Source organism: Oryzias latipes, chromosome 10 (genome assembly GCF_002234675.1).
Source record: "Oryzias latipes chromosome 10, ASM223467v1".
Taxonomy (NCBI): Eukaryota; Metazoa; Chordata; class Actinopteri; order Beloniformes; family Adrianichthyidae; genus Oryzias; species Oryzias latipes.
The window spans coordinates 8,597,154-8,613,550 of NC_019868.2; the positions used below are offsets into that span (position 1 = coordinate 8,597,154).

At 37.3% G+C, this 16,397-nt stretch overlaps 1 protein-coding gene across 8 annotated transcripts in view; it reads left to right on the forward strand.

Annotated features, from left to right (window-relative positions):
* Positions 1-16,397, forward strand: part of diaph2 (diaphanous related formin 2) — a 426,600-nt gene that overhangs the window by 32,602 nt on the left and 377,601 nt on the right. For 6 of the 8 annotated variants that reach the window (XM_023958996.1, XM_023958998.1, XM_023959002.1 and 3 more), the window contains one exon: positions 894-914. The exons of the other annotated variants lie outside the window; for them this stretch is intronic. In XM_023958996.1, the coding sequence (XP_023814764.1) occupies positions 894-914 (21 nt within the window). The remainder of the gene's footprint in view (positions 1-893; positions 915-16,397) is intronic. 8 annotated transcript variants of the gene reach the window in all.

Sequence of the window (16,397 nt, forward strand, 5' to 3'; positions counted from 1 at the left end):
ACTCTGGTGCTGTTCGCCATCAATGTCCACCGGCCCACCCTTCAGAGTTGTGCTGCGGCATCTGCAATTCAGACGGGGATACGGGAATACTGTATTGGGGTTGTGACCTTGAGCCGTGACGGATCTTGTGGGAAGTAGGAGTAAATGCCACCCCCTGCTGTATTGTCGTCTTATCCGTGAATGGGCATTGACGGTAAGAAGAGCTTGAGTGGAGCCAGGGACAGCGAGCGATCACACCCCTTGGTTTTGAGATGTCTGCACTGTCCAGCCGGTGAAGTAAGACTAGGCCTAAAAATTTTAAAACAATGCTTGTTGTTTTTGTCACGGTGGTATGTTCCTTTTGCTGAAGCGCAAGAGGTGGTAGATTAAAAATAGATTTCATGGTTGTTATAAACCTTTGCTAGAGTGAAGGAGATTGTAGTTGAAGCATCAATCATATTTGAAACCCTAAACACTAAATTAATTGGAGGAGACTGATTTCAGCTCAGAACCCATATAGCTTTTCTACCAAAACTAGTCAACTCTCATTTTAGGCCAAAAATGTCAAAACACATACTCCAAAACTTTTTTTCTTTTTTTGCGTACAGTGTGAACGTTTTTGTTTTTAATATTTATATGCATTGATATTTGGCAGTTTTACTTAAGGAAAAAAAAAATGCCGCTACCAAAAACAGACATCATCTTATGCAACAGTAGTAATGAGGCTTCCCTTTATGGCTATCATAAATACAGAAATGATATGCATACATGTCATAGACTTGTCAACGACTATTGTAATGTCACGCAAGATGCGCAAAAGCCTCAACATGTTGTTGCCGATTGTCTGGCCTACTAATGATTGTGCTGTTTGTGTCTTTTTGCACATTAACCTTCCTGCCGATCGCTGCATGCAGATAACTGGAAGCAAAGTTGCGGTAAGTATCACATTATTTACTTGGCTTACAAATGTTTATCATGTATGTGCTTTGACAGCTTAAATACACAAATAAACATATCACACTCATGCGCTATTCAGCTTTAAGAAGGATGCTGAAGACATGATTATGTGTATTTTATGTACTGTAAACCTTGAGTAACTTTTATGGCTTGGCTTTGTGTTTCTGTTGGTTTTATTAGAAAAAAAAAAAGTTATGTTGACAGTTAAGTTCTCAATTAACGGGGGACAAAGTTCAGCAGTGAGTTTTTGACTCACTGCTGCTGCAAAACTCATGTTCATCTTTGTATTAAGTATTGCAGTACGTTTTGAATAAAGGTCATAAGTCTGGGGCTGCTCACAGTGAGAAGGCATTGGTTCAAATCCCAGCTTGGTCCTTTCTGTGTGCACGTTCTTTGCATGTGTGGGTTTTCTACAGGTTTTTTGGATTCCTCCCAAAGCCCCCCCCCCCATGCTTTATTGATTAACTGGGGGTATTAAAGTTGTCCCTTGGGTGTGAGTGTGGTCTCTGTATGGCCCAGGGGTGGTTTGTTGAACTGTCCAGCTTGTACACCGTCTTTGCCCTCTTGAAGTCTCTTTGAACTTGAATGGAAACAAATCAAGTTGAATGCATGATGGACGGAAATCATAAGTCTTTATAAAACACAGCCATTACACTCTCTAGACAAATGTGCACATTAAACCCTACTGTTGCAAGTATTTCGCTAAAATCTGTATTGATAAACATTTTCATTCTATTAAATTTAATATTGTTTCCTTACAAAAGGGTGCGTTCTTGTTGATAAATTAATAGAAATTATAAAGCCATTTTGCATTAACTTCCACGTAGAGTAGCTTTTGAATTGCTTTATTCTTTTCCATAAAATGGGTTTTTGTTGATTTTTCTGAAGACCATTGCCAGATTAAAAAAAAAAGGTCACATTCGTTTGCAAAGTGTGGCATTGTCACTTTAAATTGCATTTCTTTGCTTTTTGAAAACCTTCATAAGGATTAAGGAGGCTTTTACGCCAAACCGAGGCAGAGACGAGGTAAAGCAGTGCACTGTGACCTAACTTCTTTCTGCCCATGTTCTCAGACACACTTTGCTCTTTGAGACGTTTTACCGAGACATTTTTATTGATTGCATTTTTTTCCTGTCTTTGTTAACCTGTTTCTTTGTGCTTGGCTATTTCTGTGGGAGTAGTGGATTTTTCAGCTTGGCCTGTGTAGATGGGAATGGAGTAGCTCTCAATCAGCAGTAATGGCTACTTTTGTTCAGTAAATAGAAAAGGACAAAATGACTTTGGCTTCAATCATGACCACTCATCTGAGATGTGGAGACTTAGTTCAAAATTTCCACAAGCCATGTCAAAAGATGCCAGGGCCTACAAAATCCTGATTGTCAGTACGTTCCTTCCAAGTGAAGAGCTGACTGACATCTCTGACCCAGTGTGTTTCACCTTTGTGCAACACCAACAAAAATCAGAGCAGTCTCACAGAATCCTGCTACCAAAAGCTATTAGCTTTCATTCTTCAAGCAAGAGAAGAGGCAAACAAAGAGCGTTTAGCCTGGTTAAACTGATGTTGGTTTACAGTGAGGCCTGCCTAAATGGTAGATTCCCATTTTTATGGTGCCAGCATGCATTGATGGGACAGAGTGCTCTAAGATATATGCTTGAAGGAAAGTGTTAGGAATGTCCATAGGGAGAGCACAAGAGCAGCCTTTCTTCCTCAGGCACGAAATCTCTCTGGCACTTCCCATTCTCTTTAGGAAGGATTGTGTTTGGAATAGAACACTGTGCGAATTGATTTTACTCCACTCTGACCATTGTGGAAGTGTGCAACACTGCTAAGTTTCATTTTCTCACTTGAAATGTCAAAGCAGAATTGAGGAGAATGTGACCAACAATGTTTAGAGAGTGGCATGGCCTGTAGGGTAAACCAAGACAATCTATACAGGCCTGACCTCTTCAGAGAGTTTGCTGCAGCTGCATGTTTACCAGCACAACCTTAAAGGATCAGTGGATGTTGCAATACTGCAAAAGTAGATGTTCTTTTCATCTGCAAACGGACGAAACTCCAGATGGTGTTGAAACTGAAACTGAAATAAATCATGATCCACCTGTCAAGAAGACTGTATTCTTCAAACCACAGGGTATGATCAGAAAGCTTACAGGTGGTGATGGTTAGTGTGGTGCAAACAACTACTGTTTGTGTTTCATTTTTTGTTTACAGATTTGACCTAAAGGTCGATAGACCCTACCAGCTGCTCCTACTAATCAAATCTTCCAAGTTTTCTCAGTTCTTTGCAGATACATTTTTGTGTTTGTGGGTGTGTAAACTTTTAAATCCTGAAGTATTGAGCAAGTTAGTCTCAAGTACTTTGTCGCAAATTGTAGCTTGAGTTGCCGTTTTTTTCATTATTAAAAAAGGCTTCTTATTTACATCAATCACAAACAAAAAAAGTTGAAAAATACAAAACAATAGAACAAAACAATTCCTTAACTTCACAACAGATAAACCATGAAAAATGTTATCACTCGTGTTTGTCATCAGGTTGTGTTTGACCAATAGCTGACTACTAATTAATGTGTCATTTAAATGAGATAACCTGGCTAAAAGCTGACAAACAAAGCAGCTGTTATATAAAAAAAATGTTGTGTAGCTGATGGTATGGTCCAACTTCAACATTTGGTCAAACTTGAATATTAAATTTGGTGAATTTTGGTCTGCTAATATTACCAAAAATTGAGCTTTGCAGGATCCAAAAGTTAGAGGTTATTCTCTATTATTAATGTAAGTATTGGCTAGAGATGGGGATTTTTACTAAACAAATGGATATGATTACAACTCTGACTGAAGCTATTATATTCTTTGCCAGTAATAGAAAAAGTTCAGCAAACCCCTATTATTTTTTTATTGTAAATAAAACTTTAAAAAAAGGGGAAAAAAATCTCATATTGCTCCATGTCTATGGTAAGAAAATGACTTCAGCATATTCTAAAAATTAAAGACTATAAAAAGCTTCATTTAGTGAAAAACAAATGAAATTTCAAGACTGCGGAAATGACAGCCGTCTCAGCTCTGTTCCACTTGTAGCTCACATCTGCTTTAATTTGTATCTCAGCATGAAAGGTCGATCGTGCTTCCTTTTAATTTTGCTTTTTGGAGTCATCTTATTGTAGAGAAAACTGTGAAGAATAAGAAAAACTGTTAAAACCACCTCTTGCAACCTCCGCTTGTTTTTCCGAGTTTGGAGGTAAATGTGTGTCTGAAAAAAAAACAGTTTCATGATGGGAAGCAGAAGTGTGCTGGAAACCTGGTTTTTAAAGCACATTAAGAAATTCACTTATGTTTATTCTTTAAGATACCGGACTTAGTGGTATAATGTTTCTTTTTTAAGTTCTGATTGACTGAACCTATCCAATCCAGGTAATCAACAGTATGCAGTGCTTGGGTATCTCAAAACCAAGCAGGGCAGTAGGGCTGCACGATATGAGGAAAACTTGCGATATGCGATATTAGTGATCAATATTGCGATAACGATAAATTTGCGGTAAATAAACAAATAGAAAAATAAACAAAAACATCATTCCCATTTCATTGCAACAGTTTAAAAATTATACTCCAAATGACCCTCATCGACATGGGGGACAAACGTCAGGGTGGCTAACCCTGGTCCTCAAGAGCCTCAACCCTGTCTGTTTTCCAATTCTCCCTAGACTGCTCGATAATGATAACCAAAATCAGGTGTGTTCAGTCAATCAGGATGTGAAATCACTTGAGTCAGCCAATCAACAGCAAGCTGGTTAAGGAGAGCTGGAAAACAGGCAGGGTTGAGGCTCTTCAGGACCAGGGTTAACATAATAGGCCTCCATCCGAGTGGTCAACAATGGGAAGGCGTCCATCTGATTGGTCAAAGCATAAAGGGATTTATTTGATTCGTTAAATGCTTCAAGCTGCTAGAAGATTGTTTTAACACATTTTGGGTTTGCGATTTATTGCGATATTCGCCGTCTTTTGCGATATGCATATTGCAGAGCTGGATATTGCGATAACGATAAATTTGCGGTATATTGTGCAGGCCTACAGGGCAGTAAGTCTTATTTTACCGCCTTGACCTACAGTTGAGCAGAAAAAATTATAGTTTCTTTTAAGTAGTTATTGTAAAAAATGCATCTGAATGACCTATAGTACTTCTAGAAATATGTATGGCTGGGTCACCCTGGACGGGTCTTATCTTGGCTCCTAGAAGGGTTTGAACCTCCTTAGTTCCTGGATGGGAGACCACCTGGGACCACATCCCCCATAAAACTAAATCAAATGTTTGAATTGTGGGATGATTTGCCATGGCAACCCTGGAAGGAAGATGCTCAGAGGAAAAAACAATCAGGTTAAGAAAGTGGTTTAACCAGACGCATCCACAGCCGACTTGTATAACACAACGGCACATTTGGACAAAACCAACTGCAAATCCTGTATAGGTAAAAATCTTAAATCAACTCTCAGGCACAGTGATAAAATGAAGATGATTTTTCTTAGCTGGAAGGCTTTGAATTTGTTAAGTCCACCATAAGCTCCACTTTGTACCACATAATCTTTTGGTCAAATGTCACGCTGTGTGACTGACAACTAAAGCCTGAAAACCTTAAAAATGGGTCATGCAGTTTATGCAACTTTAGACAGAATGACTGTGAAAGAAAGGAATCTAGGTCATGTTGTGTCTTGGTCATATGAACTTAAATTTAACTCTTTTTTTTTTTTTGCCTCGTACAGACCAAACAAGTTTGTTTTCTTCCATATTTGTCCAATAAACATTGAAGGCCACATGACCTTTTTTGCTTGGTTACATGGTGAGTCTAAAAGGAAAGGCATCTCTCTTTTGTTCTGCTCCTTACCTTTTATGACCACATGCCTCAAAAGGCTTTGTTTTTGAGCTAGCTATTAAAGTGGGTACTTTGAGTTGAGCAGATTTGATGTGGCATATGTCCTTGGTACTTTAAAAGAACGGCAATGAAACATTTTTCAATAGTACGGGCCTTCTATGCCCTGAGCCAGTGTTTACCTTAGAATTTGTTTTAAATCAAGATCAAGGAAACATGCTCTGAAGGGGGATGTTCTGAATAGGAAGCATCTTTGATTGCTTAAAAGCTTATTGTAGGGTTTATCTGACTGACACAAGCATTGTCTGAGGATGATGTGAGGACGCATTCATCCTATAAATGACAGAAAATACATTTATAGATTTGAACTTTGCTGCTATGTTTAACTAAATAAAAATCTAAAACATTTTTGTCTCTTTGACTCAAATAATTAAATAATGGTTACAATTTTCTTTGAATAAACAGCTTTGAATAAACAAAAAACTAGATGATAGATGATTAAAAAATAAATTTGGGTGCAGAGTACCAACGTATTGACGTACCTTCATGAATTTTTTTTATTCTGGGATGCTTGGTATCCTCCAGAGTTAATTTTCCTTGGATAAACATTAGTTTGAACCAGGTTAACAGATTGAAGTCTGTATCAAAACGAAGATCTCATCTCTCTTGTAAATATACATCATTGTCAATGTAAATACCGACAAACCGTCAGTGGATCATTGAGCAGAAGTGGAAAAAAAAAGGAGTAAATAACATAAGCTTATTGCACCCAAGTGTTTCAAGGCAGTTTGGTTTACCTACCGGTAAGTCTTTGGTCCTCTCAACAGTGCAATTTGATTTTCAACAGTGAAAATGTGAAATAATTTGGCATTCCCTGCCTAATCTGACCAAGTCTACCCAGCCTAGAAGGAGCCTTAGTACTGTAAAAAATAAGATTTGTAGTTTATGTGAAGTATGTCTTGGTTGTTTCTAGGGATTTAACTTTCTCACGCGAGGAATAATTGAAAGAAAATGGTTTTAAATCTGAAGCTTTTATGTGACAATTTGAATAAAATGTGTGTTCATAATCTGAAAACCATGGATTGAAGACCAAGGAAAAGAAGAGAAATATCATATTGAATCCAGAAGATTTAAAGCAAAGTTTTGATGTAACTAGTCTTACAAACTAATGTATGGTACATGGATTTGTGGGTGATATTAAGAAAGAGTTAAAGATTAAGTTGCCTTTCATATTCTCTCTTAAATGTTTACAAATGGCAGAAATATTTTATGTAGAAACTGCAGATCTTTTTGCTGCTAATTTAATCAAACCTAACTTTAAATGTCTGCAATTTTAAATTTTTATTCATTTAAAAAAAAACAAATTTGACATTGCTGGCATTTAGATCTTATGAACTTTCCTCTCTAAAATGCAACAGGTCGGAGTGCAAGAAGGAAATCTTTGGACTTTTGGATGAATTGAAATGAAAAATACCGTGGGCTGCCTATGAAGTGCAGTTCCACAAAAATTACAATTCCATTCTGTTGAACATATCTGACGCACACTTTGATTTAATTGTTTGGAGGTCTTATCCAGTAATGGAAGGCAAAATTTCTTGGTTAATATTCTGCATTTTAGTTTCACCATATCCAGGTGTTTACAAACATTTTAGGTAACAGCATAAAGTTTTTTGCTATGTGTTCTTTTACGAGTACAAATTTTAAGGTAATTCAGATTTATTTGTATACACAATTAAAGCCCCCGCAAATTGTAAGAAGATCAAATAAACGTAAGAATTATACTTACGGTCTTTTTCAACTACCTGATGGTTCCAGTTTTAATAATAAAAGATCTCTCCTTATCAATAAGTTATCATTCTTTCCTCTGCCTGAAAACAGGACCTTCTGATTTGTTTGATTTGGCCTCATGGTTTCTAAAGGGCACTTTTTCTGTAGACTGCAGCTTTAGAAATCTGTAGTTCCCAAATTGAGAAGCAGCCAGAATGTGTTAAAAAGGACTGACCAATCTTTTTTTTTTTCACCATAACACAAACCGAATAGAATTTTGACTAAGGCCTGGTACTTTAGATTACATTATTATAAAAAAGTGAACATGCTGATGAAAGTATAGCTTCAAAAGTATAACATATGTAACTGTTTAGATAGTTGTGCTCTAGTCAGTCATATTGTTTTAAATTTGAAAAAACAACACAAAAATCCTTATTATTATTATGATTAATGCCATTTTGCTCTTAAACACAGGATGGTTCCTTATGTCACAGGTGCCATATAATTTTGGACTTTATGCTTTTATAATGACATTGTAATGTTTTTTTACTCTCTTTTTTTAGCTACGTGCCTTGGCTCCAGGCATTCATTGCTGGATTGACCTTTGCAGGTTTTAAAAGAAGCCACAGTTTAGTTGTGACAGAGGGTGGGCTGTGTGGGAGGGATTAAGTCAGCAACAGCACCCACTGGGGATGTAGAAAACGAGATTACTTTTCCATTAGCATTTGTCTTTTTTTTAATTTTCGTTTCATACTGTTACTTTCCTTCCCGGCCATCTTATGTCTTTTCTTCTTCTATTTTGCACACATCTCTTCTCTGGACAGCATGCCCTCTTAAAAGGAGAAACAATCACTTCTCTTCAAAAAGAATAGGGAAGCTGGATCTGCTTGTTTTCAAGGAAAACATGAAAGTCTCAAGTCGTTGCAGTATTCTGAAACTGGAATCAACAGTTTTTTTTTAATCGTTCATATTTTTGTTGACCTGTGCACGTATCAGCGTGTGACCTGAGCATTGGCGTTTTCCTGCACGGATGTTGCAGCTTTAATGTTGATATTGCGTGGGGGAGACAGACTGACTATTTAGAGAGTGACAGGAATGATTGCTTTTCTGTGAATTTTATGTACTCTATGCACACCCTCACGCACGTGACGGCGCTTGTGGATACTATCTATTCTCTGTTGTACGTTTCTCCCCCACAGCTCTGTTACACACTCAACAGCACTGCGGGCATGCTCAGCTCTGCAGGAGACTCCTGCAGGGCCGCATTAGGCTCCATAAACTTTATAGCATATTTTTACAACCTTTCTCTCTGTATGCATCCACTACCACATCCCATCACATCTGCTTTAACCGTTCACACAGCTGTGAAATTCTGTGTATCCCCAGGTTTTATGGTTACTTGGTCTTTCAGTCACACCCGATTTCTTTATTGGCTTCTTTATCTTTTTGATATCTTCTACATTTGTGTATGTTTAGTACATTATTTGCTTTGGGTGATACTTTTAGCACTATTTATAGATGTGATCTTTACGAAAGGTGGGCTCTGTCACAGTTTGTCGAGGTAAACACGGAGAAATCGCTGTAATGGGTTGTGTGACAGGATCTTCAAACGCATTTGTGTTCATTTCAAATGCACACTACTCTGACGTGTGTTTGTTTAAAGAAAGAAAAAGTCCCACTGACCTCTGATGTTCTTTCATAACTGGATGTTTCATGGCTAAAACGAAAAGAAAAAAAAAAGACACAGCTGCCTATAGGGGACACGAAAGATGTCTGAAAAGATGGTCTAGAAAAGGTTAGTTTGATCAAATGCTTCAAATGTCCTCTACTTTTGTGGTGAGCCTACAAGAAGCAGTGGGAGCACAGGGCACCCCACTGCTCAGCCTGCTAGACTCCACTGTAACTTGGCACATCTGAGGGATAACAAGAGAGGGCTTTCTGTCATCAGTGAGTGTTGACATTGTCCCATCAAATTTGGACACCAAAAAACAGACATTCTCTTCTTCAGCTGCCAGATTCACATAATCCCCCGGAATCTTTTTCTGAGAAAAAGTGACCTTATCAAATCCCATGTCAGTGTTTTTTTTCTGTTATATGATTGCTTTAAATACTTTTTTCATTGTTTTAAAATACCATAGCAACTTGATCTGTGAATCCATTTCGTCTTTCTTCTTAGATTGCTTATGAATTTAGTCATCATTTAAAGGATAAAAAGACAATGGTTACCATGGTTTTTCCTTAGGTCTTAACTCAACTAAGGCTGCGTTGGCTGTTCACTAGCACAGTTTCTCATAGCCAAAGTGAGATGGTAACAGATTTTTGCTAATAACATAGGCTATTGTCTGTCTTTATACTGCTCTATGCAGATGTTGTGTGAAATGGAGCAAAATATTGAGATGGATTTGCATATCAGTTCTGATGGAGTTGGATATGATCGAAATGCACTTGCTTATCTGCACTGATTATGACCTTTTTTCCCCAACTGTGCTTTCTTTGTTCTGACTCTGCAGTTATTGCAGACTGCAACAGATGCTTTTCAGTGGACACCTATGTAGTTCTGAAGGCCAACACTGGGTGGCAGTGGATGGCTACTAAGACTTGCTGTTGCACACAGTCCCGAATAAGGCATTGTTGCTAAGGAATTGAGCTAAAAGGCTTCTCTCAGCTTACGCATAACAGCAGTATGTATCTAAAAAATGTCATCAGATTTTTCAGGCAGGGAAAGTGTAAAAGCTCAATAATGCTTAAGTAGATACCCTTTTGATGGTTGACAGTTATTCTTTGATTCTGTGACTATAGAGATGGAAAGGATACTGGATCTATAATTAGTATGTCTGTGAAATATATGAAAATGTTATGTCAGATATGTCAAAGGCAGTTATTTAGCTGATGATTCTGTCTAAAGTGTCTGAGGAGTCGAGTAGATATAGGCATCCAGAGACAAATGGACTGTTTGTGAAGTACAGTCATTGGCAGATAGATAGATAGATAGATAGATAGATAGATAGATAGATAGATAGATAGATAGATAGATAGATAGATAGATGACTTTATTAATCCCACAATGGGGAAATTTCATTTATCTGTAGCAGCAACACGACATTCAGAAATAATCTATATAATATAACATCAATAAAGGACATCACAAATTACATTTATATTAGATAATTAAAAATATTACTAAAATTATTATGAAAAATTATTATCAAAAATGAGATTCTTATTAAATAAAGAAATAAATATTAAATAAATACAGCTGCAAAAGTGTAAAAAGCATGCGGTCTGCAAAACATGTAAACTGTAAAAAAACACTTTGACACGGTGTTGTACAGTCTGATGGCTGTGGGGAGGAATGACCTGCGGTAGCGCTCCTTCTTACACTGAGGGTGCAACAGTCTTGTGCTGAAGGAGCTGGTCAGCGCCTCTACAGTTTGGTGTAGGGGGTGGGAGGGGTTATCCATGATGGATGTCAGCTTAGCTAACATCCTTCTGTCCGCCACCTCCTCGATGGACTCAAGTGTGCAGCCCAGGACAGAGCCGGCCCTCCTAACCAGTTTGTTAAGCCTCTTCAAGTCTCTGCCTGCACTGCCCCCCGCCCAGCACACAAATGACTGCTCCATCATCTGAGCTAGAGCTTTCTTTTTCCTTACTTTAGCTTGTAATGAGCATAGTACTGTAGTTTATTTGTAAAAACCTAACAAACAAAAAAAATATATAAAACATTGGATTTGTCCCAAACCAATAGATACATGTTACTTAAAGATTGGGTTTGTAACAATTAATCGATGAATCGATTTATATTGCTACAATCCAACCAGATTGATCTGTCTGAGGCAAGTTCTTAATTGAATCAAAGCATATTATATTATTTTTTAATTATGATCAATATTGGAAAATAATAGGTTTGTTTTACTGTAAGGTAAAAGCAACCAAGTACAATCACATTGAACAAAACACGTCATGGCAATAAAAATTTGATTTGTCCATCATTCCAGTCTAATGTGAGGAAACACAATGAGTTTAGTTAAGACATGTGACCATACAGTGTGGTAGAATGTTCTAATAATATTCCCCCTGGATTATTTGGATGTGGAAAAACAACAGTTGGCTGAACTTTTGGAAACTAAAATGTGAATGGATTTGCCATTTATTCTTGTTTTCTTTTTTTTTTTTTGTACACATATTTAGTTTACACTTGATTGTCTTGCAAGAAATACGAGGACTCTGGAAACCTTGACCTGCACTGTTCAGTACCAGCTGTTTATCTCTGTCACACCGGTTGAAGTTTTGGCTACAAATGTCCTGGATTGATTTTACAGTTTTTCTCTGTTGCTTTAGGTTTTCAGATCAGAATGAAATTCCCAAAACTATTTGTTCAATCTTCATGTCACTTGTGCACATCATATAAGCAGTTTCTTACTTCTTTGAAGAAGTTGCAATTGCTTTGGTACATCCATGCAAATGATTATGTACAATTCTCTGCTCTTTGCTACATTATCAATTGTTTATGTGATGTTGATCAAAATGTATTATATGGTTCACTGTGCAATAGTCTTACTCCTCAAAACACCTAGTCATTAGTTCATCGTATAAGTCATTAACTGCAAAATGGTTGACCAAGTTGTCATAATGTGACAAACATATTTCGCCGCATTGCAAGAGAGGATATTCGCTGAGATGTGGATGAGAATTTGTGACCTAACATACAGGAACGACAAGAGGTGTAGGAAGACCACACCAATTCCTACTGCACTGCCTGTACTGTTGTACAGAATATTGTCCTATCTTTTTTTCCCTTTGTGTTACTGTTTGCAGAGGGTTTTTTCTATGTTGGTATGACATGGTCTGTCAACAAATGACAATATGAACAATGAAAGTGTAAATGTGAATCTTGTCCAGTCTCTTGTAATCAAACAGAAAAGGTGTAACTTCCATTTTTTAAAATAATTGTCATCCAAACTTTAGCCATAGTTTCCATCAGAACCTCCCTCTAAAGTACACAGTTATATTGACAACATGACTAAGTCATTTGACTGTCTTGTTCGTAGACAATGACACAAGGACTTGACATTCTGATGGCACTGACATGTTCAATGACACAAAGACTTAGTTTTAGGAGATGAACTAAAGATTTTGAGCAAGTTACAGGCTTTTGCAAGAAATCCACAGTGTTTTGCTGTTTGTACAAAGTGTTTTGAGAAATGCACACACGTATTTGCAAACTTCAATTCTGATCTGAGAATTGTACTAAAGCGACTGAGAAAAACTGTAAATCGTTGAATCAGATCGTTCAAAATGAACTAGTATCGACTATAAATGTAATCGTCAACCACAAGTTATGATATGAATCGAATCATCATTGAAGTGAATTGTTACACCCCATAACATTTCTTTTAAACTTTGTTTTTATAAAACGTTTTTTACTGTTTTTTTTTTTTTACACCACCCAATAATAGCTAGTTGTTGACACACTTTTAACACCTCATTCTTTGCATTTCTTTCATTCTTAAATATGAACTTGAAACCCCATTAGTCTTCTTATCCCCCAACTGTCTTATTCGATCATAGACACACGGATCCCTGGAGAAGACACATCTCTGATAGCTAGGATGTAAAAAGCAGACTGGGTATGGCTTTCAATTACAGCCCAAGTTGTTTTTCAGTCTTCAATGTTTGTGACCAAAAATAGCAGAAGCAACCCCTCACTCCCTACCTAACACATGCTGTGCGCTCCATTTCAACTTAGTCCATGTTGTAATTTGTCTCAGGTTCTATCACAGCAAAAATGTTGTTTTTTTACACTCCACTAGGGTGTTTCTCTTTGTCAAGTAGTTTGGCAAATAATATGAGAAAGATGAAGCCAAAATAGTAATAACATCCAACTTTACTGTTATTTTCACATTTATTGTGAAAGGCTTTTGGCTGTTGCAGTTAGTAGTCAGAGTGCTTCAAGCACTGTAAAAAGGGAACCAATTACATTATATTGGCCTGAGGCTGATTTAATGGCAAACGTATAGTCTCCCAAATGGTGATGTCCTTTGATGTCAGCTGTGGACCCAGCATGAGAGCTGACATCCAATCATGTTTAGATGGTTGACCTGTCTCTTCAAGTCCTGAACCCAGCAGAGAAATTATGTGTTTAATGCTGATTTGGTGAAGGATTTTTTTTTTTCACACCTGAAAATCTCATCTTGAATGACAGCTGGTTACAACACAAACACAAAAATTTTTACAGCAAAAGCCCCAGCGTCTATAATTACAGAACCACTTAATAGGACAAGCAGCAAATTTCAGTGTTTTATTTGAAGTGTTGTTTATATCTTGTCAAAATATCCCACGTTAACCGTCTCTGCTGTCGACGGGAGTTGTTTGCGATGGTGTTTGTGTGTCACCTCACTTGTGTCTGTGCAGGGAGGAATTTGCCACCACAAAAGAATGAAACTGAGAGGGGAAAAGTTCTTTCCAAGCTCTTCAACTAGAACAAAAAAAAATCTTGATGTTATTATCCTGGTAACATCTTCTGAGCCTTTGATATAAATGAACTAAAGGTTCTAAAATTGTCATTTGAATTATGCCTATTATCTCCCCATAGTTTTTAGTGAAGCAGCTCAGCCCAAATCTCTGGTGAATCTTATTTCTTTCCCTGTTTGCATTTCTAAACAAGCACTGGAGCTGTAATGAATTCTATTATTTTCAAACCAATTACTGTTAGTTGGGATTCCCCCCCCCCCCCCACAGTTACTGTTGTATTCTCTGAGGATGAAATAGAGCTGGCTTTTCTGCTCTCAATCCCTGATATGCTTCTTTGGAATTCTCTCACCACTAATGCCAATGAAGCTCCCCGTTTACAGGATTAGTTCCATGTGTGTAATAAAAAATCAAACTTTTTTGCATCAAGCATTTTTATGCTAAGCATGTATAAAATTGTACAGTAAGTTCTTGTTTGGTCATTTATTTATTTTTATTTTGTGAATTCATAATAAATGGAATTGTGAAATTATCCATTCATCGATTTTCTTAACTCGTGTTCTTTTCTAAGTAAGCACGTTGCCACAGCCTGTCCTGACTTGAAATGCTATGGAATAAAATAGACAATATTGTCTCTAAAAGGAATAAAATTGGGTCATTAACTTATTATGGTAAGAGCTATGGTTTGTTTCTAGAATTCCATGAATACTCATGATAACCATCCCTCCTGCATATGTCAGTTTTTCTATCAATCTGATTGATTTCTATGTCTCTTTCACATTGTTCAGATTATCAATGAGCCTGGGACCAAACGCCAGACTTTGTGAAACTTGAAAATATTCTTAGCTGTAGCTAATACGACCATTTTCATAAAATACAGTATTCCCCCCTAAATTTGCGGGGGTTAGGGACCAGAGACACCCGCGAAGATGCACAGTACGTTAATATAGAGACACCCCCCCCCCCCCATCCCCGAGAAAGTCCGTCACCGATCCGTACTCAGCAAAAACCCTTCTGAACCATTTCTAATGCTTTGTAAAATATTTTTTTTTAGAGAACATTGGAATATTGTTCAAAATAAAAGAGTTTGTTTTGTTTTTTCAGAGCAATTGACTGTACCATTGCATACTGCACAATGCACTTTAGGAGTGTAACTCCGTCACTCGGGGCCTTAAAACCAGGAGCCTGTACTTCTTCCTTCATCAGTTAAGTGAGAGAGGCCATCTTCTTTCAAAAGAGGCAACTTTCATCCATATTAAACACCTGCTCCAGATGATAATTATTCTCCGCGATTATCTTCCTCAGCTTAGGATATTTTCCAGATATTCTTTGGCCGCTTCTGAGTCAGAGAATGCCATTTCTCCATGCCGGGTCACAAACTGCGGTTGGTAACGATTCAGGAACTGGTGGAACCAGCTGTTCCTCGCTGGGAAATATTCGTATTCGCAAGAAAGGCGATGGGACAGCGTGCTCTTCATCTTCGCTCCCTTCCTCAGAAATTTGTGCAGCAACTCCGTCAGACGCAAAAGTCTCATATGAACGCCTTGAGTTGTCTGAGCGTTTGTGATGAACCTTAAGACTCACTTGACTGAAAAAAAAAATCAGCAAATATGTGAAACTCCGAATATTGAAACGTGAATAAGCGGGGGAACACTGTATTGTCATTAAATCGTGTTTTTCTATAAGCACTGACTGAGTTTATATTAGGGTGTGTTTTCATTCAAATTCTTGACTTTATATTCTTTAATAGAGCTCTGTTGAAAATGTCTTTTCTTTCCTTCTATTCAAATCAATAAGCATCATCAAAATTAGGCATCAATTTCTTAAAAATCGTTGGCCAATTTTATTTTTATACAGTATCTCATATTCCTATAATAGGACTCTTGTTATGGAATCCCATGGGACCTCTGGGAAGACTGACGCTCCTTAGAAGTGGAATAAAGTATAGAGGGGGGAAAAACTACCATGGCAGAGGCCACAACACTCAGCTCATGCCTGAAGGCAGTTGTGTGAAAATATTGCAAAGTTGGGGAAAAGTAAAAGTTGTATGTAGTACTGCGCTTTAATTGAAGGGAACGCCACCAAACAGACCTGTCACTGAAATGCTTAGAAAATCAGTATTCCTATAGTATCACAATACGTGATGCTTTTACATAACAAAAGATTATAATTCAACGGTACACTGCAATTTAGATGCAAATACAGCATTTGTAAATAGTAATGACCTGTACAGTTTTATTAGTACAACATTTATGCAAAAGAAGCTTCTTTTTCATCCAACATTTAAGTAAAAACACCAAAACATTTTCTTCTAAAATCCAAACAATAAATCATACATTTTTGACCATATTAGAATATTTTAGGAG